Source organism: Podarcis pityusensis, assembly GCF_964106645.2.
Source record: "Podarcis pityusensis genome assembly, chromosome: 3".
In the NCBI taxonomy this organism is placed as follows: domain Eukaryota; kingdom Metazoa; phylum Chordata; class Lepidosauria; order Squamata; family Lacertidae; genus Podarcis; species Podarcis pityusensis.
Genome location: NC_138026.1, coordinates 53,859,466 through 53,885,251, shown reverse-complemented (window position 1 = coordinate 53,885,251; position 25,786 = coordinate 53,859,466). Strand labels below are relative to the sequence as shown.

Here is a 25,786-nt window from a genome sequence, read left to right as displayed (position 1 = left end):
TCTATGCTTATCTTTTTCAGCTATACTTTTAATTCCATTTTAAGCACACACACGCCCCCAAACCCCTGAGGTGCATTTCTAGAAGCTTTTGAGGACAACTATGCAGACAGCTTCCTAGACTTTCAGTTATTCAAGTCCAATGAGAATGAGACAACAAAGGTGTGACAGCAGAAAATTCTAGGAAGGGTTTTTATATGGTCCAGTGTTTCTCCCAATTGATTGTAGTGCTACTTAGATTGGTTCCCTCAAAGTCAGAAGTATTCCTTTTATTAAGGATTTGGTCACTGGAAAGAGAGGCCCAAAGCTTCTAAACAGCTGTTTTACAATATTTATGGTATGCCATATGCCACAGCAGTAGACCACTGCTTTCCCCGCAACTCCAAAGACTATGAGTACACACGCATACAAATTCTAAAAAGGTAAGACACTTTATTGAATTTGATAAATTAAGAGACTATGTACTGGACTTTTATGTATCACAGGTACTTGTAAACAGAGACACTGGGTCCTTTCCATGGAAATCCTGATAATGTTCAGCAAGAAGTTATTTTCCCACGCGCTGTTCACAGTTTGAATAGTGACGGAGGGCAGAGAAGAATTCTTCATAACTGACGTTCACATGTGAAGGCAAAGAACTGGGAAAACACAATTGGAAAGAGGCAGTTAATATCCAAGTAGCATTATCCTAATCCAAGTAGCATTATACTAATCCTTGCCTTTGAACAATTTCACTGGTTTATTCTCAAGCTGATACACAGCATATCGCAGACATAACTCTGGACAAACCATGAAGTCAGAGAAATCTAACTGAAATCAATTAAAATTTTATTGATCAAGTGGATCTGCAAACTTAAATGACTTAACATTAGAATAGATGACTACTTAGAACCGACCGGCTCTGCACAGTATTGGGACTATTAACAGAAGGGAGAAAAGTAGAAAAATGATAGGAGACATTATTGCTCCAGCTACAGGTGCAATACTATTCAATACTACTTCACAGGTTCACTTTCACATAGCTTTTCCGTTGACATGACAGTCAAGTATGATAGTCCTCAAATATTGACACACCTTTCCAGGTAATGCTTTTGTTAACCTTCTACTGAAGGGAAGTCAAGCCAAACACATGCTTTCTTGTATCAGTTTTGGCACTGTCTTACTACATTAACAGCTCTTCAACTAACTTGTGTTTTCAAGGATAGTTATAATTCCATATGTGGAATGATTCAGAAATCCAAACCCCATTCTAGAGAACTTCAGAAATCCAATCTTCATTCCTCAGCCAGAATTTAGTTTCAACCATTTCCTTTAATTCTAAAGATTTGCATAGTGACAGATGAGAGTTAATCATGAATTGTATGAACCTAGTCATCATTTGACTGTACTGAGCTGGTTACATTAAGTAATTTTCTGATACCACAGAACTATTCACACAGGAACACTTGTATGGAAGATACTGAATTTAGTGTGCCTTTTACATGAAACAGTACTTTAGAGTGTTGTGCCTGATCGACCTGGCCCTTTAAGAAACACACAACAGGGCAGATTCCAAGAAAATTTACAAAGCATGACTGATACATGTTAAGATTACAGAATCAAGATTACAGTGTGGAAGCCTGCCAGAAAGCCCTACAACCTAAGTGCTGATGAATAATGCACAAGCATGACTGGAGTGAAGGGGGAGATTTGCTGTGTAGCTAATGTTTATGGGAAGACCATCTGTAACTTCCAGAGATACTTAGCACTTTTTATTCCCAGGTCTAAATCTTAATTCTTTGGGTTAAGCCATGCTTATGCAGGAACCATTAATTGAATGGGTTCAGTTGCTCTGGAAGGCAACCTACACCTGGTGATTGCCACAGATGATGTCATCCTAGACCAGTGGAGAATCAGCAGCCTGCAAACCAGCCCGCAGCACCTGCTCCTTGCCACTCTCCAGCAATTAGATCAAGAAGAACGCCTTTCTTTCAAGCCTAACTGTTGCACAAGGAGCACACGTTTTTTGGACAGATCAAATCTAGGGTGGGAAAATCACTCCCTCTGGTAATTAGTCTTGGAAAACAAGCTAAAATCTTTTAGGGAAAATTGGTCTCCTCAACTGTAGCTATGCCCACTTTTGTCCTAGCCATGTCTGCTGCTGGAATGTGGCTTCTGGAAGGTTGCCCAGGAGGAAATACAGCACTTGGGCAGAAAAAGAAAACACTACCCTTCCCCTCCCCTCCCCTTGACCTTTCTATAGCTTTTAACACAGTGGGTCACATAATATTAGACAGGCTTTTGCTTCTGATGCAGGTTTTTTTTTGCTCTGCTGAAAAATATTACTATGCTGAATGGGAATCTGTCTTATGGGTATAGTGAAGCTCTGTTAAATCAGTATCTAGCAGCAAAGTACCTCTCATTATGATTGGGTTCCTATAGCCAAGTAACCTCTGGGGTAGGAGACACACTACTTCTCCTTCACACATACACTCATGAAACCAGGCTTGAAGTGCAATATTTATTTTCTTCCCCCACTGGAATGGTATAGAGAACATATTCTTGGTATATACTTGGTAGAACAAAACCTGCTGCTGATCTGCTTTGTAGTGGTAGCAGGCTTCTCTAACCTACCATTTAAAAAATCTAGATGTTTCAAACTATTTTAATTCATGCTAAAGAGTGAAGTTAGGGATAGTAATCTCTGTAACCAATTTCAAGTTCAGATCTATGTGAGGGTAGATATTCTACATCTATTAACATGTAAAAGTAGGATGGGATCTCAATGGGCAACATGATGGTTATTTGGGATCAGAATGTCCTGCAACATCTTTCAATGGTCTTTTGGTACTCAGAGTAACAAAATAAATGGCTTTCCTTCTCTTATTACAAATTTATTATACTCCTAACAAAATAATAATTATTTTTCCTTTCACAAGTTGACCACACATTTTGCACCTTTATAAAAAGTGGGAAACTATATATCAAGTAAAGGAAAAGAAACTGTCAGCATGCTTTTAACAGGGGCTTTTGAGAACTATTATTATTTGGGGCATGATGACAAGAATAGCATATTCACTGATAAATGTAACTACTGAAAATCACACATGAAAGTTTGAACACAGAGGGTCAAAGCCACTTGCAATACAAAGTAAATGTTCCAAGTTACACACAACTATGTATAGTCAACTTACACAATCTCTGTCAATCGGATCTGCCATGGAAGAAATCCTAATACACTGTCCACAGGACCAAACTTTAATATTAATTCTGGGTCAGGAAAGCCATTAGTACCTAGAAAGAGTAGTAGTTTGGGGTTGTAGAATTAAGACCATCTTGTTACATTAGAGCTTTAACACATCTTCACATACAATGTGCATTTCTTACAAATTATTTTCCATAGAACAGTACCAAATATTTTAGAGAGGACATCACTTAGGCCCCATAAAAATGACCTCAAACAATTTGACAGTTAACTACTGTGTGCAAATTTAGTTGGTATATAAAGATAAATATTACAATTACAATTTTGATTATCTAGTTTAAACAGTGCTAAAAAAATTATCATTCTTTGGTCTTTATGATAGTTTAACTGAAACACTGCCGTGCCCACTGACTTTGGAATTTACTGAAAGCAAGTATGCTTATTACTACTTTGCTCATTTAGAGCAAAGGAAATCTGAATCTCTGTTAGCTTTATTTTCTTGCTATTTCTAGCATATGCTTTATAGTAAAAGACTGCAAGTACAACTGTTCAATCAGTATTTTAAGCTTCCAGTGTTTTCAGAACCACCATGCAGTGGCTGTAGTTCAAAGTGCAACCTTCTAAGCTGCTTTGAGAGCCAAACGCATAAAAGGAAGTGTCATTATTTTTTGTTGTGGTAATAGTGCCCATGACTAAAGAAAGCAAGGTACAGTTTCAATTTAAAGAAGACATGTCACATCTCCAGCAAGTGTTTCAAGAAAGTAAAAAATCTTATTTAGCTGTTCACTCAATTCTTTTTCACGTTGCACACATGCCTTCTTTGAATCACAACCCTTGTCTTGATTTCAAAAAAGGTGATTGTACTATCAGCAGTAATTGCTGTTACTGCATGACATATTCCTTCTTCAGGCTAACTTGAAGGTGGAGGTGTCCAAAGCAGCCAGAATTTGCTACTGCCATGCAGTTTGTTCCCATTTCCCGATTAAGTAAGTATGGATCTTTTATCTGACATTATGCTGAACTTCAGAAGCTCTTCCGAGCAGTATGAAATCTGCTTTCAAATGCCTCCAAGGCCCTATACGGGCCTGTATTGGCCCACACTTGTGTTCCACTTTGTGCTATGGCAGACATTTATCTTTTAACCTGACACAGTAATTAATGGCAGCCAGGAACATATATTTGTGACATCAGTGTATATATCCACAGTGAACTTGAACATTTCCTCGTCAAGCCGTAACATATAGCTAGACAAAAGCAGATGAAACAATTCTGCTCGCTAAAATGAAACACTGCCAAATGGTAAATTTAGTGAGGCATTACAGTTTGTTTTTAACAGCACTTAATGTAACAATCTCCTGGCACTACTTAATAAAAAAAGCAGTTGCACTACAGCTGTCAAAATAAGTTCCCCCTGAAATTCCTTTATAGCCAAATTTCAATTGGCAATTGAATAAAATTTACCTCAGATGGCTTGGCTGAAGCAATTCTCTCCAAATTACTTTATGTGCTATAACAAATAATGAGTCATTCACGTCCCACAAGCAATTAAATTTCTTTGAAATGCACAACACTACATAGCATACACCAAAACACTTGTGGGAAATAGGTGTTCTGTGAAGCAGCCCTCAGAATCTGCTAGTTTGAAGACTGTGTACAATGGGTATGAGCTCTAGATACAAATGTGTTTAGGTCTGGGAAAATTACTGTCACCTGATTAGCCACCCCCCCCCTTTTTATGAGGAGTAAACAACTTCAGCCATCATACTTACTAGTTAATAAGTTTTCCAAGACGTCCATATCCAGATCTGTGCATTTTTTTTGTTTTTGTGCTACTAAGTGGCAAAATTTCTGAGCTGCTTTTACTATATCTGTCTTCCCATCCTCTGAAGACAGCACATTCAGTGTAGATTGGCAATTTAAAACTGCAACAAAAAAGAAAGAACTTAAAGCATTTAAATGGAAATGGAAGAAGTCAGCTTGACTTGAAGTTCACCTCTCACTTGCAAACAGGATAAACATCATTCTCCACTCCCAAAGCCAGTGAAGGCTCCCAGCAGCAAGGTTATTTTAAATTTAATTTACAAAATGAACCTTCTGTAAAGAATCACAAGAAACGCTTGCTAAAATATTAATAGTTCAGTAAAAGTTTAATATCAAAATTTAAACATTTAACTAAAACTGCCAGTCATTTCTGTAAAATAAGGCATTCACACTCAATTCCAGCTATCAGCATATGCCGAGATGTTCATGGGATTTATTGTACTCATGGAGATACCTATTAATTCCCATGCAGGGAGTTAATCAATGTTTGTGGATCAGATTTGGGTGTCCAGGAACTTTCTAGTTCTCAATAACAGTACAGGATTTTCAAAATAAGAAATCTTACCTTGATCTGTTTTATCTTGATTTGCAAACTTCACTGTATATTTGGAACAGTCAAGATTTAACAATTCCTGCTGCTGCTTTAGGATTTCATCCATTAGCCTTGAATTATTTCTCTTGAAAAAACCTTGCAAAGAGAAGAGAAAGAAGTACTGGCTAATTGATCATCATTTTCCAGGTAATCTATGTCAGTATTTTTATAGATCTCTAGAATCATATAAATAGTTTAATTATTTTTCTTTAAAAAAAAATCCAAGGAGATCTGGGCCTCATTTACCCCCTGAAGAAAAACATGTAGAGGCTAGCCATCTTACAGAAACTTGTATGAATTTTCAATTTGACATCAAATAGTTGAAGTTCTCGTACCAAACCATGGTTTTTGCTTCTCTCTCTCTCTCTCTCTCTCTCTCTCTCACACACACACACACAGAGGAAACAATGGTTTGTCTGCTTTTGTTTTGTTTTCAGCTGATGCAGTAGTTCTTAGAATTACGGAACATTAATTCATGTATCATGCCAAATAGTAGCTAAGCTTCCTTAAGCATAGCTTTCAGCCATCTGAATTTGAGAAAAGTGAACTACAGTTTGGCAACAGATACCACAAATCTTTTTCAGCCAGACTTGATTAGTCTGTTGCACAAATCAGAATACCGACTGGAGATTAGTAATCCTGCTGAAATCAACTACTATATCCAGCTAATATAAACAGAATTAATTATGTTCCAATTATTCCACCTTCAAGGATTAAAAAATTAAAAACAGATCATCTTTTAAACAGTAATCAGGTGGCCCAGCCTAATTTAATATAAATAGCAGAGCATCATGTATGCTACCCTAAGCTCTTTAAAGGAAGGGCAGAATAAAAATGTAATTAACAGAAGAAAAAACAATAAGATTAAAGTTCCAAAGTGAAAGTATGGATTTCTATTTGCAATTTTTTAATATAAACATTATTCTTGCAATTTTATACTGCATTTATTTTGTGTAGCTGTTTGATTGTCAGTAGTCTTGATTTTAAAGGTGAACTTAAGAACTTGAAGACATCATTAACACATGTTCAAGTTTATTTTTGCCCAATTTGAAAGTGTCAGGTGGGTGACATTTTTTGAGCTTTCCCAAACAGCCAATCTTAAGGCATGAATTTCCATGTGGGATCCTACGGGTAGAGTTTCATGTATTGCTAAGTTGGGTATGGCACTCCAAAAAGGTTTCTCGGGGGGTATGGGAAGAAAGGGAATATATGTTGCATGAACAGTCTTCTGTTTCTACAACTTTATATCCAACCATTTGTTACTACCAGAATCCACAAGTGCAAGTAATGTCCAGGATACAAAAACTCTACTGAAGGTACACCTAAGGCTTTGGGTGTATCTAACAGTTTTTGACGCCTTGCCCCCACCCCAAAAGACAGTCACTGGAGCTGCATTAACTACCAACAACTACTGTCACATGACCAAAGTGCTGATTGAGACATCCAACCCCAAAGTACTTTGCAGTGCACAGAGTGAGTTGCATGGCTCTTGGAACCCAGCCAATTCTTTCAACACTTTTACCCAAAATGATTTATTTATTAGAGTTTAACTTGGCAGCATAATGAACTACAGGTTATGTAGTCTACCTTAAAACCAGGACTGAATTGTCATGTAAATGAGGCCAATGGGTGCTAAATCTAGCTAAGTCTCAGCCTTTGTTTTAAATAAAAACAAAGAAAAAACAAACACATGCTGCTGGGCACAGACCAGAACTACTGTTAACCAAGCTGTACTTGTCTGAACAAGTAGCAGCAGCTGTAGAGGTGACTTTGCACAATAAGATGTTATGACTCCCACAGACCTTGCAGTTGAACCTGGCAAATAAACTTTGAGTACTTTCTGTAAGAACAGTCCTGCTGGATCAGACCAAAGGCCCATCTAGTGCAGCATCCTGTCCTCACAGTGGTCACCTGAAAGCAGAACCTGAGTGTAACAGCATTCTGATCACATTCACACCACTTGCCTTTCTTCGCAACTGGTATTTGGAGGCATGCTGCCTTCAACATGGAAGGTACTGCCCAGCTACCATGGCTAGTAGCTGTTGATAGCCTTATCCTCCATGAATACATTTAATCTTCTTTTAATGCAAGTTGGTGGCCAACACTACATCCTACAAATAAACTATGCACAGTGTGAAGTGACTCCTTTTGTCTGTCCTGAATGTTCCAAAATCTGTCCAAGTTAAGTGGTTCCCAACTGTACATATGTGACTATATAGGTATGACACGCCAATCAACTGCTACTGTGCTATAAAAATAGGCTAAAGACAAGGCCAGGTGCAGCTTTTCTGGTTTGAGTGCCTCACGAGCTGCTGTTATTATTGTTATTGTTATTTACTTGTACCCTACCCATCTACGTAACTGGGTTGCCACAGCCACTCTGGGCAGTTTCCAACAGAATATAAAAAGCACAATGAAACATCAGATATTAAAAACTTCATGATACAGCGCTATTCATTACTATTAGAGTTAATACTTCTTAGCTTTCTGAAAACTGGAGGCACCAAATTTTCTTTATGTGCAGTTGTTTGTGAACGTTATTAGCCCCCCCCCTCTCTCTCAAAAAAAAAAAAAGTTTAGCAAGCATATAATTTATGTTTCTTCCTTTATATTGGTTCCAGCAATTTTTTTAGTTTTAAGTTTCTTTAAAACTTTTAGTACTCAAATTATTTTCTTGAAACAATTCCTACCCCTTCTTAGGGCTAGCATTACAGAAATGTTCCTTTGATCTCTAGGGGCCTAAGATATAAAGTTAATATGAAAATGGTTTATATATTTTTGTACCAGGTATTTGCCTGGAAATAAAGAGTTTTTATGCTTTCAGCAGAATAAACTAATTGCCTTTTCTGCATTAGGCAGAGAAGTGTCCAACAGGTTTTCAATTATAAATCATCTTGTAGAAGCCTTGCTGTGTGGGAGTGCTATCCATTAAAGCCTACAGAACTTTTGTTCAGCCCATACAAATAGGTCAAAGTTACTTTCACAGAAGATAACATTCGCTAAATTGTTATTAGTCATCCATTAAAGCCTATCTCAGTATTGGCGTCTTTAAAATCTGAGTTGTATAAAAAATTTAGAATTGTGACATGTTGAGGCTTAGATTAATGTATTTAATACAACTGTAGTTCTGTTACATACAATTATGTTTCATTTTAATGTGTATTTCTTACGAAAGTTAATTGCATCTTTTTAAAAAGTAAGCAGTCTTTATAATAATCAGTTTTAAAAGTTGATTAGTTCATGAATATTTAAGAAAAAAATCACAATAGTATTATTATGCATTTACCATCCTATAATTAAATAGGAACATTATTTTTTTCAACACATAAGCTATTTTATAAGGCTTCTCATTTCTGCTAGTACAGTGGTACCTTGGGTTACAGATGCTTCAGGTTACAGACTCCACTAACCCAGAAATTGTACCTTGGGTTAAGAACTTTGCTTCAGGATGAGAACAGAAATCGCACAGCGGCGGCGCAGGAGGCCCCATTAGCTAAAGTGGTACCTCAGGTTAAGAACAGTTTCAGGTTAAAAATGGACCTCCAGAACGAATTAAGTTCTTAACCAGAGGTACCACTGTATAGCTTCTGGATCTGTCTGAAGTTCTGTTTCCACCTTGCTCTTGATAGTCAAGCTTCTAATTTATACATAAAAGACATTTGAAATTGAGGAATCCCTATGTGTACTAGTCAGTCTCTCTTTATGGAATTTAATTCCACCTAAGAAGACATGTGTTTAGAGACATACAAAAATTTAAAACTGGACATATCTAGAGCACCTGTCCACAGGTCTGGATTTTCCTAACCAGCATGCATAACTGAAGCTGAATCCTGAAAACTGAGGGTGTTATGTGTTCCAAGTTCCCATATCCAGAAGATAAGGCGGCAGCCTGCCCTGGATAAGGTTGCACCCCCTGGGATGTAGCATATCTGCAGCCTAAGGGTGTTCCTTGATTCAGCACTGCCCCAGAGGCTCAGATGGCCTCGGTGGCTAGGAATGCCTTTTTTCAGCTATGGCTAGTTCACTAGCTACATCCCCTTTTGGACAGAGATGACTCAGCCACTGCACTCTATGTCCTGGTAACTTCCAGAATAGATTACTGCAATGTGCTCTACATGCAGCTGCCCTTAAAAGATTACTTGGAAACTTCAGTTGATCCAAAATGCAGCATCCACATTACTGGCTGGGGTTTCATTTAGATCTCCTATAGCCCCAGTTCTGAAACAGCTGCACTGGTTAACAGTTCCTTTCCAGCCCAATCAAGGTACTTACATTAGTGTTTAAAGTTCTAAACATGCAGGGCCTTGATATCTGAAAACTGTCTCATTTCCTACAGATCCTTTTGACTGCTAAGATCAGCAGAGGGGGCACTTTTAATAGTTCCTCCAGCCTTAGAAGCTTGAGGGGTGGTGGACTGGGAGACGGCATTCTTAGTGACAGTCCCCAGGTTGCATCTGGCACCTTTACCAAACAACTTCCAACAAATTCTGAAGATGCAGCTTTCTTAATTCTGGCTTTTGACACTTGACATATACATTTTTAGGATCCACCTTGTTTCTGTGACTGTAGGCTGTTTTGAAATGATTTAATACAGTATTGTGTTTTGTTTTGTTTTAAATATTGTGTTTTAATATTGTAACTCTCCTCGGACCTCAGGTTGCAGAAAAGGTAATTAGTAACAACAACAACAACAAATTGTTAGAATGCAAGTATGTATCAAGTTGCTATTTGCCATCACCTTCACCCTGTAGGCTGTTCCTATTAAAACATTCTCAAAAAACAAAAAGTTTATGTACTTCATTCACACAGATATTGTCAAATTGAGTGAAAATAAGATTAGAAGTATAGTTTCAAATGACATAAATAATTTAGAAAATACATTGATACATATTTCTTCTCAGTAATGCTCCATTCTTCCTTCCGTTTGAGATATGGTAGCTGTTTCAGCCTGGGGAGCTGGGAAAGAGATCCTGTGGATGTAGTGGAACAACTACATCACGTCCAAAAAACTGTACTCATTTTAAATTGTTTTTTAATAGTTGCTGTATCTTGCCTCTTCACATGCCTTTAATAGTTGTATCGAACACTCCATGCTCGTGTATCTAAGGCACTGAAGAAGAAAGGACCTAGAAACAACTACTTGGGATAACTAGCTAACCTGTAAGATGACTCCTTGGGAATGTAGGAGCTAATGAGGGATTGGCTCATACCACATTTGTTCAATCTATTTATTTAGTTTTCTGTAGTTTAGATCTTAAACACAGAGTTCACTTCTGATTTATTAGAAAAATCAAAACACCTCTCCCCAGTGCTTTGTAAAAAAGAACATTATTGAAGTAAGCACTTGACAAATGCATTTGGATGCAGTGGCAGAAGCACAGCCTCAGTGGAAGCACCATTTATGTGAAAGAGGATCTTTTGGTTCCCTTGCACCAAGCAGTCTGCTTTTAGCTTTCACAAGAATGAAACAAGGCCTCTCCAATGCCGTTGGAGGTAATGTCTGCTGACAAAGTGAACCGTTCCAATCTCTCCTACCCTATAGCCTGTTAACATGATTACACATTTTATATAGTTACTCTCAAAATAAAGGTTCAATGTAACACAAGAGTTGTTTGCTTTTTCAAGCGTACTATGACTAAAGATGACTTTAGAATTCTAGCAACAGATGTCCATGAATCAATGCTATGTCCCAGCCTTCTCCAGCTGGATTCCCTCCTGATGTTTTAGATTATAACACCCAACGTCCCTAACCATTGTCCATGGGTCCCAAACATTTGATGAGTATGAGATTGGGGGAGATTATTATAACCCATCACCACCATTGCAGCAGCAGCAGCCAAAAACTATCTTCTAAGCTTACAAAAGAGGCCCAAATGCTGACAGTTTCAGAACTTGACCTCTAAAAGATTTCCTACCCCATGGGTACTAGATAGAATTCCTATTCCAAATATTCCAAAAAGAGAAAACGTGTCTGCTGCATAGTATTGTTTGTCATATGAAATATTAGCTATAAACAGAATACGGATGTATGGAATTGAATTGTGACTTTTTATTCTTAATTGGTCTGTTTCCAAAACCAGTTTCAACTACAGTTTGTTGAAAGCTTGATTTTTTTAAAAAAGTAACTTTTTGAATGCAGCTAAATATCTGAATACATATGCCCCTGTGTAGTATCATAAAATCAATTGTGCTTATGTTGTTGCTTTTAATGTATGCAAGATGGAAAAAAAGCTTAAGTGATTCACTTCAAAGTATGACAACCATCAGCATGTGAATCTGAGACTAAGTAGTCATATGAAATTTAAATAACATGCTTGTACTTATTAACAAATTAAATTAAACCTACACATAGTTGCATCATTTGCTGCTGCTTCGGGCTTGATTCTTCAAGGCAGAAAAAATGTCTTCTAAATATAATACAGCATCAAATATTTCTCTCTTTTGAGGCTACAGACTAATGCTCTTGGTTGAAACCTTAAACTACCACCACTATTTCCCATTTCCCTGCAACCTAACTACATCACAAACACAGTTTGCATGATAGGATCTGGTCAGAAAATAGAACTGATTTGTACTGTTCCTTATTGGTCAGAGATGGGGTTCAGATAGAGAGGAATACCTTCTATCATTTTGTTAGACAGGAAATAGGGAGGGGTAAGAAAGCAGCACTGGTTTTCAATTAAATGACTTTGATACATGTACCCAGGTGAGATCTTGGGGCAGACTTTCTCAACCTGTGGGTCCCCAGATGTTGAACTACAACTCCCATCACCCCTAGCTAGCAAGGCCAGAGCTCAGGGATGATGGGAGTTGTAGTCCAACAACATCTGGGGACCCACAGGTTGAGAACCGCTGCGGGAGTCTGCCTTTCTATGTGTGGATAAATGATAAGATATGCACAATATAAATGTGATAAAGGGTCTTTTAGTTATTCTTTCTCTATTCTTTTTTCTCTGTACAGTTGTGTTTTGTATTTTCTTATGAATTAGTTTGAATTTTATTGTTTAATGTTAAAAAACTTTCATGTACATTGATCATCCTTTAACAATTCTGCCCCCTTGCCATGGCAAGTGATACATTGCTCTCTGGCAAGAGTGAGAAGCAGAAGCCCACCTGCTTCCTTCCTGGTTAAGTTGAGAGGAGCAAAGACATCCCTCTCTTGTGTTGGGATATGGGGAAGATTGTCACCCACCTCTCCAGCTCCACATTCGGAGCTGGCTGTTTGCACAGTGAGTGTTCCAAGAAGTGTCTATTCACCACTGCAAAATGAGCCTCAGCCTTTCCCTCCAGCTGCATCTGGAAAAGGCTGGAGACAGGTGGTTGACAGCTGTGGCACTCCGTGTATCTCCTCCATCCAGTCAAGTCCCAGCCTTGAAAAGTGGTGGCACTTTGAGCTACACTTCCACCCACTGCATAAATAAGCCCCAGCCTTTTGCTCTACAGAGAAAGTCTGGGACTTGTTTGGGTAGCAAGGGTGTTGATGCAGCTACCTAGCCCTTGCTCTCCCTTTCCCAGCCCCAAACCTAGAATTAGAAACAGTGGTGGTACGATTCCAGCAATTACACTGGGCTTCTGAGGTCATCTGATGCCTAACACAATTCCTGGGAATCACCTACCTCTTCCACAGCTCCAAATTTGGACCTATAGAAGAGGAGCAAGGGATTGTTCAACCTCAGGCAGAGATGCAGTCCAGGTAAGGGATCAACAGCCCAAGCCTATGCATGTATATTCAAAACAACATGCCACTGTGTTTATAAGAGGTTTACTCCCAAGCATACTGAACACAAGAGTAAATGTGCACAGGATTGCAATGAAGGGGAGAGACAATGTCCTGGCAACCAGAAACAGGGTGTTGCATTTGACTAATACACAGAGTCATTGAAATCCTTGGACTGAAAATTTATCAAGACAAACTCACCTTCATTCATTTCAGCGGGTCTACTCTGAGCTGCCTTGTTTGTGGCACTTTAACTGTTATGGCAGCACATCTGACGAAGCAAGGGGCATTCCTCAAATCCTTTGCAGCAACAAAGGTGCAATTGTGTGCAGTTACCTGGCAATAAGCCCCGTTCAACAGAGGTCTTTGTATCCTTAACCCCCACCCCATTGCCCATCTGTCACCCCTTTCAGATGCCACCAACACACCCTACACTTGTGTTCTCAGAGGAGGCACATGCGACTTCCGTGGAAGTTGCCTCCCGGTATGCGCGGGTTGCCTTTATTTATAGTAAACTGTTAACTTAGAGCAAACGTTTCTGAACCGAGCAAGGGCAAGGTCACGTCCTCCGCATGGGATGGGAGAAGAAAATCGAAAGGGGTTTAGGGAAAGGACAAGCGGACAAGGCGGGTGGCCGAAGGGCGGCTCCGAGGGCAACTCACCTTCTTGGTCGTAGACGGTGACATAGGAGATGCCCACCGCCATGCACCACACCACCAGGCTGGCCATGTCCGCGTAGCTCTGCTCCTCCTCGACCACCACCAGCCCGACGTGGCCCGGCAGCTTCTGCAGAGACTTCCCGTCCTTGCGCCACCGGCCGCCGCCGCCTCCTCCTCCGACCACCTTCCGCCCTGCCGCCGCCGGCCTGTGGTAGGCGAAAGCCCCCGTGCCCACCGCCGCCGGGGCCAGGAGAGCCCGCGAGGCGACGGCGGCCGCGGCCGAAGCCGCGCGCCGCCGCCAACGGCTGAGCCACGAGCCGCGACCTCCGAACCAGCCTCGGAACCAGGCGAAGAGCGCGCGCTGGACGTGGAGGAGGAGGTGCAGCAGGCGCCACAGCAGCTCGTGCGCGACGCTCATTGGTCTGGGCGGAGGACGGCGCGAGGGAACCGGACGCGGGAAAAGGAGAGGCAGCGGCGGCGGAAGAGGCGGCGGCGGCTGCTGCTGTCGCGAGGGAGGCTCAGCCGCAGTGCGAGGCGCAAACCATCTCGCCTTCCTTTCCCTCACGGACACGGTTTTATCTGCCCGGCAACCTCCGTTAGCGCCGCCATCTCCATACCTGCCCTGACCTTTTCCCTCTTGCCTACGCACGAGCCGCCCATTGGCCGAGGCGAGGCCGCCGAGGGCCATTTCCGGGTTGGTGGAGCGAATGACGTGGCCCCCTAAAGGAAAGGGCGGTGTCTCCGAGCTGAATTCCAAGATGAACGGGAAGGCGAGTTCTCCGCCACCTACGGCGGCGGCCCTCGGATTCAGCACGTGTTTTCCTCATGCACAGCGACATCTAGCGGCGGGAGTGTGCGCCGGCTGCTGATAGTCGCGCTGCTTGGGTCGGAGAGTGCTGCTTGACTTTGCCTTTTTCACTCCTTTAGTTTGCTCATTTTCGGTCACTGACTCTGAATAAGAGGCCACCGTACGCAACAGTTTCATAATCCGTGAATATATACTTTTCCTGTGACCGAACAAACGAAGATGCACTAGAGGAACGACCATACGTTTAGTCAATTTTATTGGTGCACTAATTTTCATTTATTCGTATTCTTGTTTTTCCCATGACACCTCATTAAATGCACAGCGAAATGGATTCTAACAAAGTACTTTGTGATTTCAAAACACTACCACCCTGCCTACCCACACTCTCAAATACGAATATCTTGTTTATACAATTAATTGTTATAGATAGCCAACATTAGTGTTGTATGAAGTGGCACCTGAATTACAACACAACAAAAGCAGAACACACACACTGGACATTTGCTGTATGAAAAGTTACAGGATTTTAGCAGGAAGCTATGGTACAAGCACTGATCAGAAACGAAACAGATTGGTTCACCCCAAACTTTTTGCATGTGCAAACAGTACTGAAACCAGGTTTGTGTATAGCCATCCCAATACCATCATTAGGGCCCCACTGAGAAGTGTTGTCTAAACAACATTAATACAGCACTAGATTTGTCTCATTCCCATTCCAAACATTTGGAAACAGGAAGAATGCAACAGCCCAGCCTTACCAGGTCAATCCTGGGTAGAGCTAATGATTTCAATAGGTTTAGAAGCTGCTGACTAGATACAATTTTGTAGGTCAAAATGAAAAAATGTCAGGGATAGATTGCTCTGGAGGACCGAATTAATCTCGAGTTCGCAATTTATTGGGGACTTCTATTTAATATATTTCATAATCATAATAATCATCCATGTTTACTCTGAGACTGGAGGGATTATCAACGCTTGTGTTCTTTCCTATTTCGTCTCCTTCTTCTAATGAATACAGATTGTTGTGTGCACACAAATGCAGAACCTTTCTTGAAGACATCCAGCTTTCACCCTGGCTTTCTGATGGTGCTTTACATTTTCCTCCTTTAACATCTATGCCTTTGGCTGTGAGCACCCTTCTGGTTTTGAGGAATTCGCAAGTGCAATTCCATGGGTTGCTGTCCAGATATAGGTATCTGAGTCGAGGTAAATATTTCCAGAGACTGTGATCTATGGTGGATATATTGTTGTTCCGTAGGTTTAAGACCTGCAGGTGCCTTAAATTCTTCAGTTCCTGCTCCTTAATTCTTTGTATGCTGTTTCCTTTCAGATCCAGTCTGGCTAGTGTATGTGGGAGTCTGAAGTAAAGAAAGAAACATTGTTTTATGTAGTACCTTAAAACAAGAAGCCTGTCATTAGGCTGAGAAATAATGCCTTGCCTGAAGGCCACCCAGTTAGCATTATAGTAGAAAAGTGATTTGAAACCAATTTCTTGCACATAAACCAGACTAGGGAGTAATTTGAGCAAGGACTCATCTTTGGAATACAGTGGTTTAGACTAAATTGGTTTCCTGGGAGGCATGAGTCCTGGCGCCTGTGTTTAGAAATCAGATTCTAGACTCAAAAATCTGGCCACTGCACTGAAATAAGTGGCATGTATGCTGTTTGCACATTGATCTGTTCTGAAGCAATATCAATCTCTATTCATTATTTGTTTGATATCCCACCATTTCGCCATTCAGTTCAAGGCAGCATGCACAGTCACGCCTCCCCATTTTATCCTGGCAACAGGCCTGTGAGGTAGGTTAAGCTGAGAAACAGTGAGTTGCCTAGAGTTCTCCAGTGAATTTCATGGCCGAGTGGGGATTTGAACTGGTGTTTCCACAGTTCTCAGCTGACTCTATCATTATGCCACACTGGCTTTAATTTATCCCAGTCATTTAAGTATTTTGCAGTGGCACACCTAGTTTTCTTACAGTTGTTGCAGGTATGAAAAGGGGAGCCCCATCCAGTCACATACCTTAATGGAATAGAACTAAGTAGATTTTGTTCAAGTGCCAGATTAGACAGTTGCGTGCAGTTCTGAAGTGCCCCATCTTCAAATGTGGCAACAACGTTGTTGTCAAGGAACAAGTGCTTTAGGCTATGTAGTTCCCTGAAATCTTGCGCCTTTATTCTCTCAATCAGGTTATTGCTGCAATCAAATTTCTGTAGCGTGACTGGTAATCCAGATGGGATTATCTGGAGCTTATTCCCAGACAGCTCCAGTCTAGTTAAACTGGAAAGAAACTCTACGCCCTCAAGTGATGAAAGCTGATTTTCAGACAGGAAAAGCTCTGACAAGTTTGCCATTTGCCTCATATCTCCAAATTTTAGCATTTTGAGCTGGTTTCTCTCTAACTTCAATGTCAATAAAGATGCAGGCAGATCTGAAGGGGTGCTTGTCAGTAAATTGCCATTTAAGTTGAGAAATAGCAAATTGCAAAGAGATATAAAAAATCCTCCTGAGAAAGATTGCAGCTTATTGTTTTCCATGCTAAGATACTTTAGGTTGGGTAGGCAGAAGGTTCCAGACACATATTCCATATTATTTCCATCCAAAGTCAAACTTTGTAAGCTGCTGAGGGAGGAGAGAGTACTAAAAGAAAGAGCCAAAATCACATTGCTTTGTATTTCAAGTACCCTTAATTTTTGTAAACCTTCAAAATTAGATTCATGTACAACACTTATTAAATTGTCCCCCAGCTTCAGTACTTCAAGGCTTCCTGGAAGCAAGGTAGGTATGTGCCTTAGTTTATTTTTCCGAAGTTCCAAAGTCCTCAATGCATCCAGAGCTTTGAAAGTGTTATTCTCCACTGATTCTGTCCCACTCCAGGTCAGGACAAATTCTTCAAGGGCAGACATGCTGCTGATGTCAGTGATCTAAAGGACAAAAGCCACAACAAAATTATTTCTGGCCAAGCTAATTCAGAGATGGATTTAGTTTCATGGAATGGCCACAAATCATCATTCAAATAAACAGGAGTTATGCAAGATCAATATTATATGGTACGTGAGCATGATTTAATTTTAGCCAAACTAGATTTTGTCCATGTTTCATGGCAAGTTGCAGCCCTCTAGAGGCTTGGCATGGAACAAACACTATACTATTCAGATTTACCTGGGAGTAAACCCCACTGAGCTCTAATATTTACAGCGCATAGGCTAGCATTGTAAAGATTAGAATATTATGAAAATTAGAATTGCTGAGTTTCCTTCTGGGATACATGTCTTAATTAGAATGTGCCTTTAGAAATATTAGTATTTCAAATTAAACAAAGCATTTGTTAGTTATAAAACAATATTTCTGTTGAATTTAGAAATATATCTTTTCATGATTCAGCAGTAAAAAATTAATGAACTGAAAAGAATTTTTTTAATAATATAAAGGACGATATCCAATATATGGCAACACTATTCTGATTCTAGAATTGAAGTGTTGTGAGTTGTAGAACCATGGATTTTTAAATTACTTAGTTTGGCTTGACTGTGTGCTTTATTTGAAATATCTTCATACATCAGTTCAGAGATGGTTTCTATTTTTGTAGAGCACACAAGAAAATGCTAGCATCATCTCATGACATAAATTTTGGCACTTCTTTTAGAAGTTTTAAGAAGAAAGAACAAAACAGCCCTTTGTGCAAAGGTGCTCTACAGGTTTGTGTTACAACTGACTATCCGGTCAGTAGTTGACAAAATAGTCAATTACCCTGATAAGAACCTCAATTTTTCTTTTCTGGTCATGACATGCAAATACTATTTTTCTTGCCCATGAAATTGTGGTTACACTTTGTACTAATGAGCAAACAAACCTATTTGTGTAAGAACATTTATTGGTCTGTCTAATGTACAAGAGGTAAAAGTAAATTTTGGCTGTAATAAACAGATCTGTCCACACATATTAGAGCAACATTTGTCAGACAGGGTCAGTTATGGTTTTCAATCAAGGGCGCATTGGGTGGCAAACCCAAGATTTGCTGCTATGTAATCACCCACAATTGTGGCTAATACTCTGTGTGTATACAGACCCTCCTAGTGCCCCTATTTTCCAGGGATGTCTCTGATTTAAATAAGTTGTCCTGTTTTCTTATTTGATCCTAGAATATGCCGCTTTTTCTGCTTATTTGCTTATTAAAACTGTTAAAGGGACAGGAATAGGCTGTGCCATTTGGCAACACTGTTGCAGAACTACCAATACCATGCATTGAACTTGTACAGAGGAAAGGTTATTTTTTGTACATGTTCAAATGAAATAAATTTATTTCTCCCAATGGTAATGGAAAACAGCTGTATAACGTCATAAATATTTGAATATTATGGATGATATTTAATATATGACAATACTATTCTGCTGCTAGAACTTACGGTACCTGCTACAAGTCATATGCGTTATGTTTTGGTCACCTGATTTGCCCAAGCATTTGTGGCTTACTGATAACAAGCTCTGATGGATAGTCTGGCTATTGTTTGTCTTTTAGTCTGCTTATTTATGTGCTTTTATTTACCTTGTTTTAATTATTATTGTATTAAATTGTGTTTAACTGTTGTTAAGTCAAACTGGAATTTTTATGAAGTACAGTATAAAAATATGCCGTGTGTTTTAATATAGAACAGATGTGGGGAACCTTTTGCCCTCCTAATGTTGCTGAACTACAACTCCCATCATCCCTTGCCCTTGCTGGGAGTCACAGTTCAGCAACATTTGGAGGGGCCAGTGGTTCCCCACACCTGACACCAAGCAGGGGGAAGTGTTCTCTAAAATTCAGAAGGGAACACTGGATGATGGTTTTTATTTAGACAAAATAAAAGGGAGCTTGTTTTAAACTGAACCTTGTAGCCCAAGGCTGTGCACTCAGAACTAAGGTAATAATAATAATATTAATATGATTATTAATAATAGGCTTAGATCTGAGTTCATAGCCCTGGGCTACAAGGTTCAGTTTAAAACATGGAACAAGATTATTATTATTATTATTATTATTATTAGCAGCAGCAGCAGCAGCAGCAGCAGCAGCAGCAGCAGACACATAGGAGAAGAGGGCTCCTGATATTGTAACAGCAGTATAGGAAAGGAAATATCTGTAGAGGCAATTGTAACCCCACCCTCCCAATAAAACCTCCAGTACCAAATTCTGCATCCTATACAAAGATTGCATATGTAATAAGTCTGTCCTCTTTTGCACCTTGCCACTCTAATTTGAAAATGTAGGTTAGCTGATGAATAAACCATCCTACCTGGAGGTGTTTGATCTTGCCATGGCTGATGTAAATTCCCCTGGTAGTTTTAGCAATCTCTTTAGGCACTTCTCCAACTCTATAGCACTGCACTCTCCCTGCCAAGTCACAGTGGCATTTCCGTGGGCATGTGGGGGTTTGAGCTCTGCAAAGATAAAACAAGAGGAGTAAACGGCAAAACAGCTGCATTTTCCTAAATAGCACCTTCCTGAGCAGCACCAGCTTAAATGTGAGCTGCACCATGAATTTAAGTGCCATGTGTTCTTTTATACGGTAACACCTGATAAAAAGATAATACAGATGCGTGTTTTACTTTTGTTTAAAAGAGAGGGAACAGAAAAGACAATCTCTTAACTTCCTTGGGTTAAAATATTCACAGGCATCACAAAAGAGCAAAAGGTTTAAACAATGATAAGGAATCTTTATTCTGGCATGGAAATTGATCTTATTTATTGGCTGTTGCCTAATCTGCAAACACTTCTGTTATCTGTAGTTTCCTAGTTTGGTTAAGTGTGACACCACAGAATGAGTTGGGAGAAAAGATAAAGAGCTGTTTTATAGTGGGCTATAACATTTTTGGATTTTCAATGACCCCGTATTAAAAGCATCAGGAAAAAGACCCTGAAGCTCCTCTTTCATCCCGACACACAAACATAGTTGCATGATTGATCCAGAGGAATCAAGCCAGTTTACTTTGTTTTTAAAATATACTATATTTTACATAGATTTCTATATTTTACATAATTCAATGATTGTTATTGACAACATTTATTTTGAGTTATTTTAAAATATATATGTTGTAAACCGCCCTGTGATCTTCAGATGAAGAGGGACATACAAAATTCATAAACAACAGCAGCAGCAGCAACAACAACAACAACAACGTTGTCTGGTGCAAAAATGTCACTTGAAGAACTTGTGTATCTTTTGTTTTCCTAGGATTTAGTTACTGAAAATCTGTAATGATGGAAGGCTGATTTACTATCCTCTGCTTTTCATCTGTGGATTGCGTTCCCATTTCACCTCTCACTCACCCAGAACTCCTGTACTCTTTACAGCTGGAGGCAAAAAAAATTAATGAATGAATAATTCCTCATAATCACATCTACATCTGTAAGAATTCAGGTCTTCTCTATCCAGGTCTAACACCGTTCAATAGTCTGCACGAGCTCTTTGCTTTCAAACCCAAAGTCGGAGTGATCACTGTATTTGTGCATAAAATTATTTTATATGCCCCTTCATATAGGCAGGTGTGAGTGCACTTGTCCTACTTTTCCTACTGTGGGGCTGCACTCTGGATTTAAAGCACAATCTCCTGTTATGTAAAGCATAAGATGTTCAACCAGATGAGGGCTCCTTCTCCAGCCCATTTCTTGGCATTGTTCACTGGTTCTTGGGGCTGGTGGGCTACAAATGCCTTGAAATATTTTTATTCCTGTGTGCAGCTGTGGAGAAGCAGTAAAAACCCACACTCTGCCATGTTTGCTGAGTCCAGGAAACTCCCTCTCTTTTGCTCCTAACACTCTTTTTTTGGGCCAGGGCTTGTAAACGTTCAGTGGGAGTATGCTGTCACCATCCCTCTGCTTTCTGTTTGTCAACTGCCCTAAGCAAAAGAGAGCTATTGCTATTCTGTGTGTGCAGCTGCTATTGATGTGGCCTTGGAAAAGTCTTTTCCTCCCCCAGTGAGTCACAGCCCCTTGTATACTATGCTCCAAAATGGTGCTTGTGAGGAGCGTAAGGAAGACTGGCATTAGTAAGGTGCTGCATTATTGCAGAAAGGAGAAATCAGAAAGGAAGGAGAAATCAGAATGGTTACAATATTTGGGACAACCAGGAGGGCAACCAGAAGGCAACCAGGAGGGGACATGACAAAGACATATAAAATTATGCCTAGATGGCATAACAAATTAAGCTGAATGTTAGAAGATTCAGGACAAAATAAAGTATTTCTTCACATAGTGCATAAGCAAACATTGAAATTTATTCCTTCAACAGGTAGTGATGGCCAAAAACTTAGATGGCTTTAAACGAGTAAATAAATCCATGAAGAATAAAGTTATCAATGGCTACTAGCCATGATGGCCATATTCTGTGTCCACTGGTGGAGACAGCATGCATCTGAATACCAGTTGCTGGCAATCACAAGTAGGAAGGGGGCTGTTGCGCTCAAGTTATGGGTTTCCCAGAGGCATCTGGTTGGCCACTGTAAGAACCAAATAATGGACTAGACAGGCCTTTGGCCTGATCAAGCAGGGTCCATCTGTTATTATTGCTGGAGTTTTTATTGAGATGGTTGCTGGCCATGCCACCAGGGCTCATATGGTGTCATTTTGAGCATTTTGTTCCAGGGGTGTGTGCCGGGGGTATAATGAATTCATGCCCATCATGAATTCATTGGTTCCCTTCCTGTGTGGTCAGCATGTGGGCATCATTGGCAGCACTGTGACAACATTTCCCTGGATGCTGTTTTTATGCCATTTTGGAATTTTCTGAGTCCTATGTTTGCCCCTCTCCTCCTTGGCACGTGTGACTAGAATACAGTAATTGTTCCACCAGTATACAGGCAGTGTATTTCTTCCTGCCCCTGCCAACACAGCTGGCAATGTAATTCAAGATTGGTCTGTAAAGGTCCCATTTGTCTCACTGATTTCTTGTTCTTGTTGCATTTAAAGAAACTGTTGTTTTTATGTATTTAGGCATTTACTCCTTGAATACTTTATTTACCTGCCTAATAGTTTTATATTTGTTTTGTTCTTTTTTATTTTTCCCATTGGAGCAAGACTTTTGAATGCAAGCCTTTTTGTCTTGTGTGGTTTCCTCAGCACTGCTCTTCCTTAACTACAATGGCATTCTCATGAGCCCATATACATGCTCCAAATTTCCTGAAGGGACTCTCGCCTATAACTTGGTTTTAAAATAATGCCCTAGGCTTTGTCAAGTTTCCTTGTCTAAAATGAATGTGACTTCAAGCTCCTTAAGGTGGTTTCCATATATACCATTCAGCAACAAATAAAGTGCTAATCAGATTCAGGCTACCACTCAATATTAAATACGTACTCACCTCCTCTCCTGTAGGCTCTTTGACTAATTTATTACATCTTGAAATGTACCAGTTAATGTGAGGATAATTGAGGCCACTCATTATTACCTTTTTTCTCTTCAACTAACTCTAATTTCTTTACCTCAAGATAAGCATCAGAATTTGAGTAGAGGTGGTGCTATTTCCTTCCTCCTATATTGCTTTTTTTGGCTGGCTATTTCTACCCACAATGATTATGTGATTTATTTCTTTCACCAAACATTTCCAGTTCTTAACATTGCAATCCATACATTATTGTGGTGCACCTACTCTGCTCTCCTGCATGCACCACGTGAACCTTCACTTTATATTCTTGCACTTTCCTTGTTTGTGTTTGCTGGTTTACTTGATGTGGATGGTTTTACAAGTTATTGTTTTACGGATGTAAGACATATTGGACAATTTAATTAGGAAGGCAGGATCAAAAAAGGTGTTACGTAAATAAGAAGTTCAACGTAAATAAGAAGTTCAATGGACAGTATGTCCCCCGCTTAAAAACAAACAAACTTGAACAGGGATTTGTCCTTGGATTCTGGTATTTGAATGAACCACACCTGTCAGTGATAATAATCTTTATGACAGGACAATGTTTGTTGTACTGTTTCTACCTATGCCTCTTGATGAAAAAGAGTTTGCTGTCTTATCAAGAGCAAATGCTGCACCCCTCGATACACAAAGTCATTCTGAAAATTCAAAGGAAGCTGCTACTTTCCATGGTCCTTCCAACCAGCAAAGGGATAGAGGCCTTCCAGAAATTTTAAAAGCCTTCCCATTTATTTCATTTATGCAATCATATGGACACATGGCCTCACTGATATAGTGGGATTTGCCTTTGAGTACACATGCGCATGACTGGACTATTATGCTAGCTCCATCCAGAGCCAATAACACCGAATTTGGTCAGACATGTTGGAGGTGCTAAGATTCCTCTTTGCAGTTACATTGTATTCAAACAAAGCAGCACAGTGGTGGAGGGAAGGAATCCTTAGCAGCCTAATTATTGTTTTGTTTTTTTAAGGGATCAAACAAAATTATTCCCAAAATTATAGGGTATTGCAGTACAGAAAGTATCACTGCTGGTTCTTGCCATTTATTTAAATGACTAAACTCCTGTTCTTAGACATGCTGAGTCTTCAAATAAGCTTTTAAAAAATCTTCCAAGTTTGTAAAAATCAGATGGGTGGAGAGGAGGAATTTTTAAATAAGTGTTTTAGGATATGTGATGCTAGCACACCTGTCCAAGTTATATTCTTGGAGGATAGGTGGGAGGAAAGCAATTCTGCTCCCCCATAACACAATATATTCGCCCAAGTAGAAGGAAAATGTGATTACCACACAGCAGATATGCTAACAGGTTTGTTTGTATCCCACTTCTTAAGTACTGTGTTACTCCCTGCACAAATGGAAGTAAGTTTGGATGGTCTATTAGGGGACAGGCTAGTAAACTGCGAATTCACTGTGACTCTGAACACAACAAATGGAAAGGATTTCAAGCCTTATTCAAGCCTATGAGGTATTTAGGGAACTTTCCACGCTAATCATTTAGAATGTAAGCCTCAGGTAAGGGACTGGTTTTTTTCACACTATCGTACAATGCCATTTTTTTTTTATGTTTCTTGTATGCTGCAACAGTTCATACGTTGAGCTTTCTAGGGCCAAAAAAGCCTTGGTTTTTTTTTTACCCGGGAATATGCAGTGTTTCCTTCCGATCCCGCCTTCAGTGCTTGCACTTGTGTAGAGCTCGAGTAGTGGGGGCAGTAGATAGATCCAGCTGATCGCAGTAGATCGGGAAGGGTCTCTGACTTCCAGCATCCAAACTTCCTTTCCTCACTAAAACAAAAACCTAACCTGGCATGGACTTTTGAGCACAAGAGCTCAGTTAAGACCTCAAGTTAAGTGCTAGCACTGGAAACAAGTGCCTGGGCTCAGAATGTGCTCAGAAAAAGGCACCTTGTTCTTAATTCCAAGCCCTTTGTTGTGGGTGGTAGATGTTCCTAGTAATAAAAAAAGGCTACCCCACCCCCAATTAAGACCCTCTTGCTCAGCCACAGCTTCTGGGAGAAGTATGGCAACGCTCAGAAACGGACTCAGGAAACCTCCCCGTCGCCTCGCGCTCTCTCCCGCGCGGCTTCCTAACGTCAATGCGAGCTCCCGACGGACCAATAAGCCCGTCGCTATTGCCGGCCGCTGTGGGAAACAAGACGCTGGGCTAGACCGGCCTGTCGAGGAAGATCCAGGAAGGATTTTCTCACGTCTTTAAGCGAATGAGAACCAGACCGAAAGCCCGGCTGCTGAACTCGCGCCGTCCTCGAAGTAGAGCTGCGCCGCAGCGCCCCCTCTGGCAGAGAGCAGCAGCAGCAGCGCCCGTCGATCGACGATTTGTGGGGAATCTCGGCCCGACCGACCTGACTGCCGAAGAAGCCTCCGTTGTGGCAGGCCGAAGAAGCCGAGCGCCGATCTGCTCGGCAGCGGTTTTCCTGCGTTGCCCTACCGGGTGACAGAAGCGAAGTCGCACCTAGCGCGCATGCGCCGCCCCCCCCCCCCGTTCTCCCTTAGCCGCTGCTCCGCCCTCGCCGCTCTCGAGCTCAGGCCGACGCTTCCCTGTCCCGCCTCGCCTCGCGGGCACCGAGGGGAGGAGGGGGCCGTCCCGCGGGC

The 25,786-nt window shown here is 40.5% G+C and overlaps 2 protein-coding genes across 7 annotated transcripts; both read right to left on the bottom strand.

Annotated features, from left to right (window-relative positions):
• Positions 1–409: 409 nt before the first annotated feature.
• NUS1 (NUS1 dehydrodolichyl diphosphate synthase subunit) lies at positions 410–14,897 on the bottom strand. The gene is made up of 5 exons (XM_080999730.1): positions 13,974–14,897; positions 5,568–5,690; positions 4,951–5,103; positions 3,171–3,270; positions 410–635 (listed from the first exon to the last, which is right to left on the bottom strand). The coding sequence occupies exons 1-5, from the start codon at positions 14,656–14,658 to the stop codon at positions 545–547; spliced, it is 1,152 nt and encodes a 383-aa protein (XP_080855856.1). The 5' UTR covers positions 14,659–14,897; the 3' UTR covers positions 410–544.
• Positions 14,898–15,017: 120 nt separating this feature from the next.
• LOC308473846 (nephrocan-like) lies at positions 15,018–25,749 on the bottom strand. 6 transcript variants are annotated; one of them, XM_080999682.1, is made up of 4 exons: positions 25,647–25,749; positions 20,053–20,197; positions 16,799–17,700; positions 15,018–16,136 (listed from the first exon to the last, which is right to left on the bottom strand). In XM_080999682.1, the coding sequence occupies exons 1-4, from the start codon at positions 25,655–25,657 to the stop codon at positions 15,689–15,691; spliced, it is 1,506 nt and encodes a 501-aa protein (XP_080855808.1). In that variant the 5' UTR covers positions 25,658–25,749; the 3' UTR covers positions 15,018–15,688. The 6 variants fall into 6 exon arrangements, with proteins under 6 accessions (XP_080855808.1, XP_080855807.1, XP_080855810.1 ...); XM_080999681.1 differs by having other exon boundaries at positions 25,623–25,716; XM_080999684.1 differs by having other exon boundaries at positions 25,537–25,674.
• Between the last annotated feature and the right edge of the window lie 37 nt (positions 25,750–25,786).

Bases quoted from the DNA above. Each gene is read 5' to 3' on its own strand.
- LOC308473846 (XM_080999680.1), bottom strand. From the start codon at position 20,310: ATGGCACTTAAATTCATGGTGCAGCTCACATTTAAGCTGGTGCTGCTC. The intron at 17,701-20,052 runs GTAGGATGGTTT...TTTGTCCTTTAG, and splicing joins GCAAGATCAAACACCTCCAG to ATCACTGACATCAGCAGCAT. The intron at 16,137-16,798 runs GTATGTGACTGG...TCTTTACTTCAG, and splicing joins CTTAGTTCTATTCCATTAAG to ACTCCCACATACACTAGCCA.
- NUS1 (XM_080999730.1), bottom strand. From the start codon at position 14,658: ATGGCCCTCGGCGGCCTCGCCTCGGCCAATGGGCGGCTCGTGCGTAGG. The intron at 5,691-13,973 runs GTGAGTTGCCCT...TCTCTTTGCAAG, and splicing joins CACCGTCTACGACCAAGAAG to GTTTTTTCAAGAGAAATAAT. The intron at 3,271-4,950 runs GTAAGTATGATG...TACTCTTTCTAG, and splicing joins CTTGGAAAACTTATTAACTA to GTACTAATGGCTTTCCTGAC.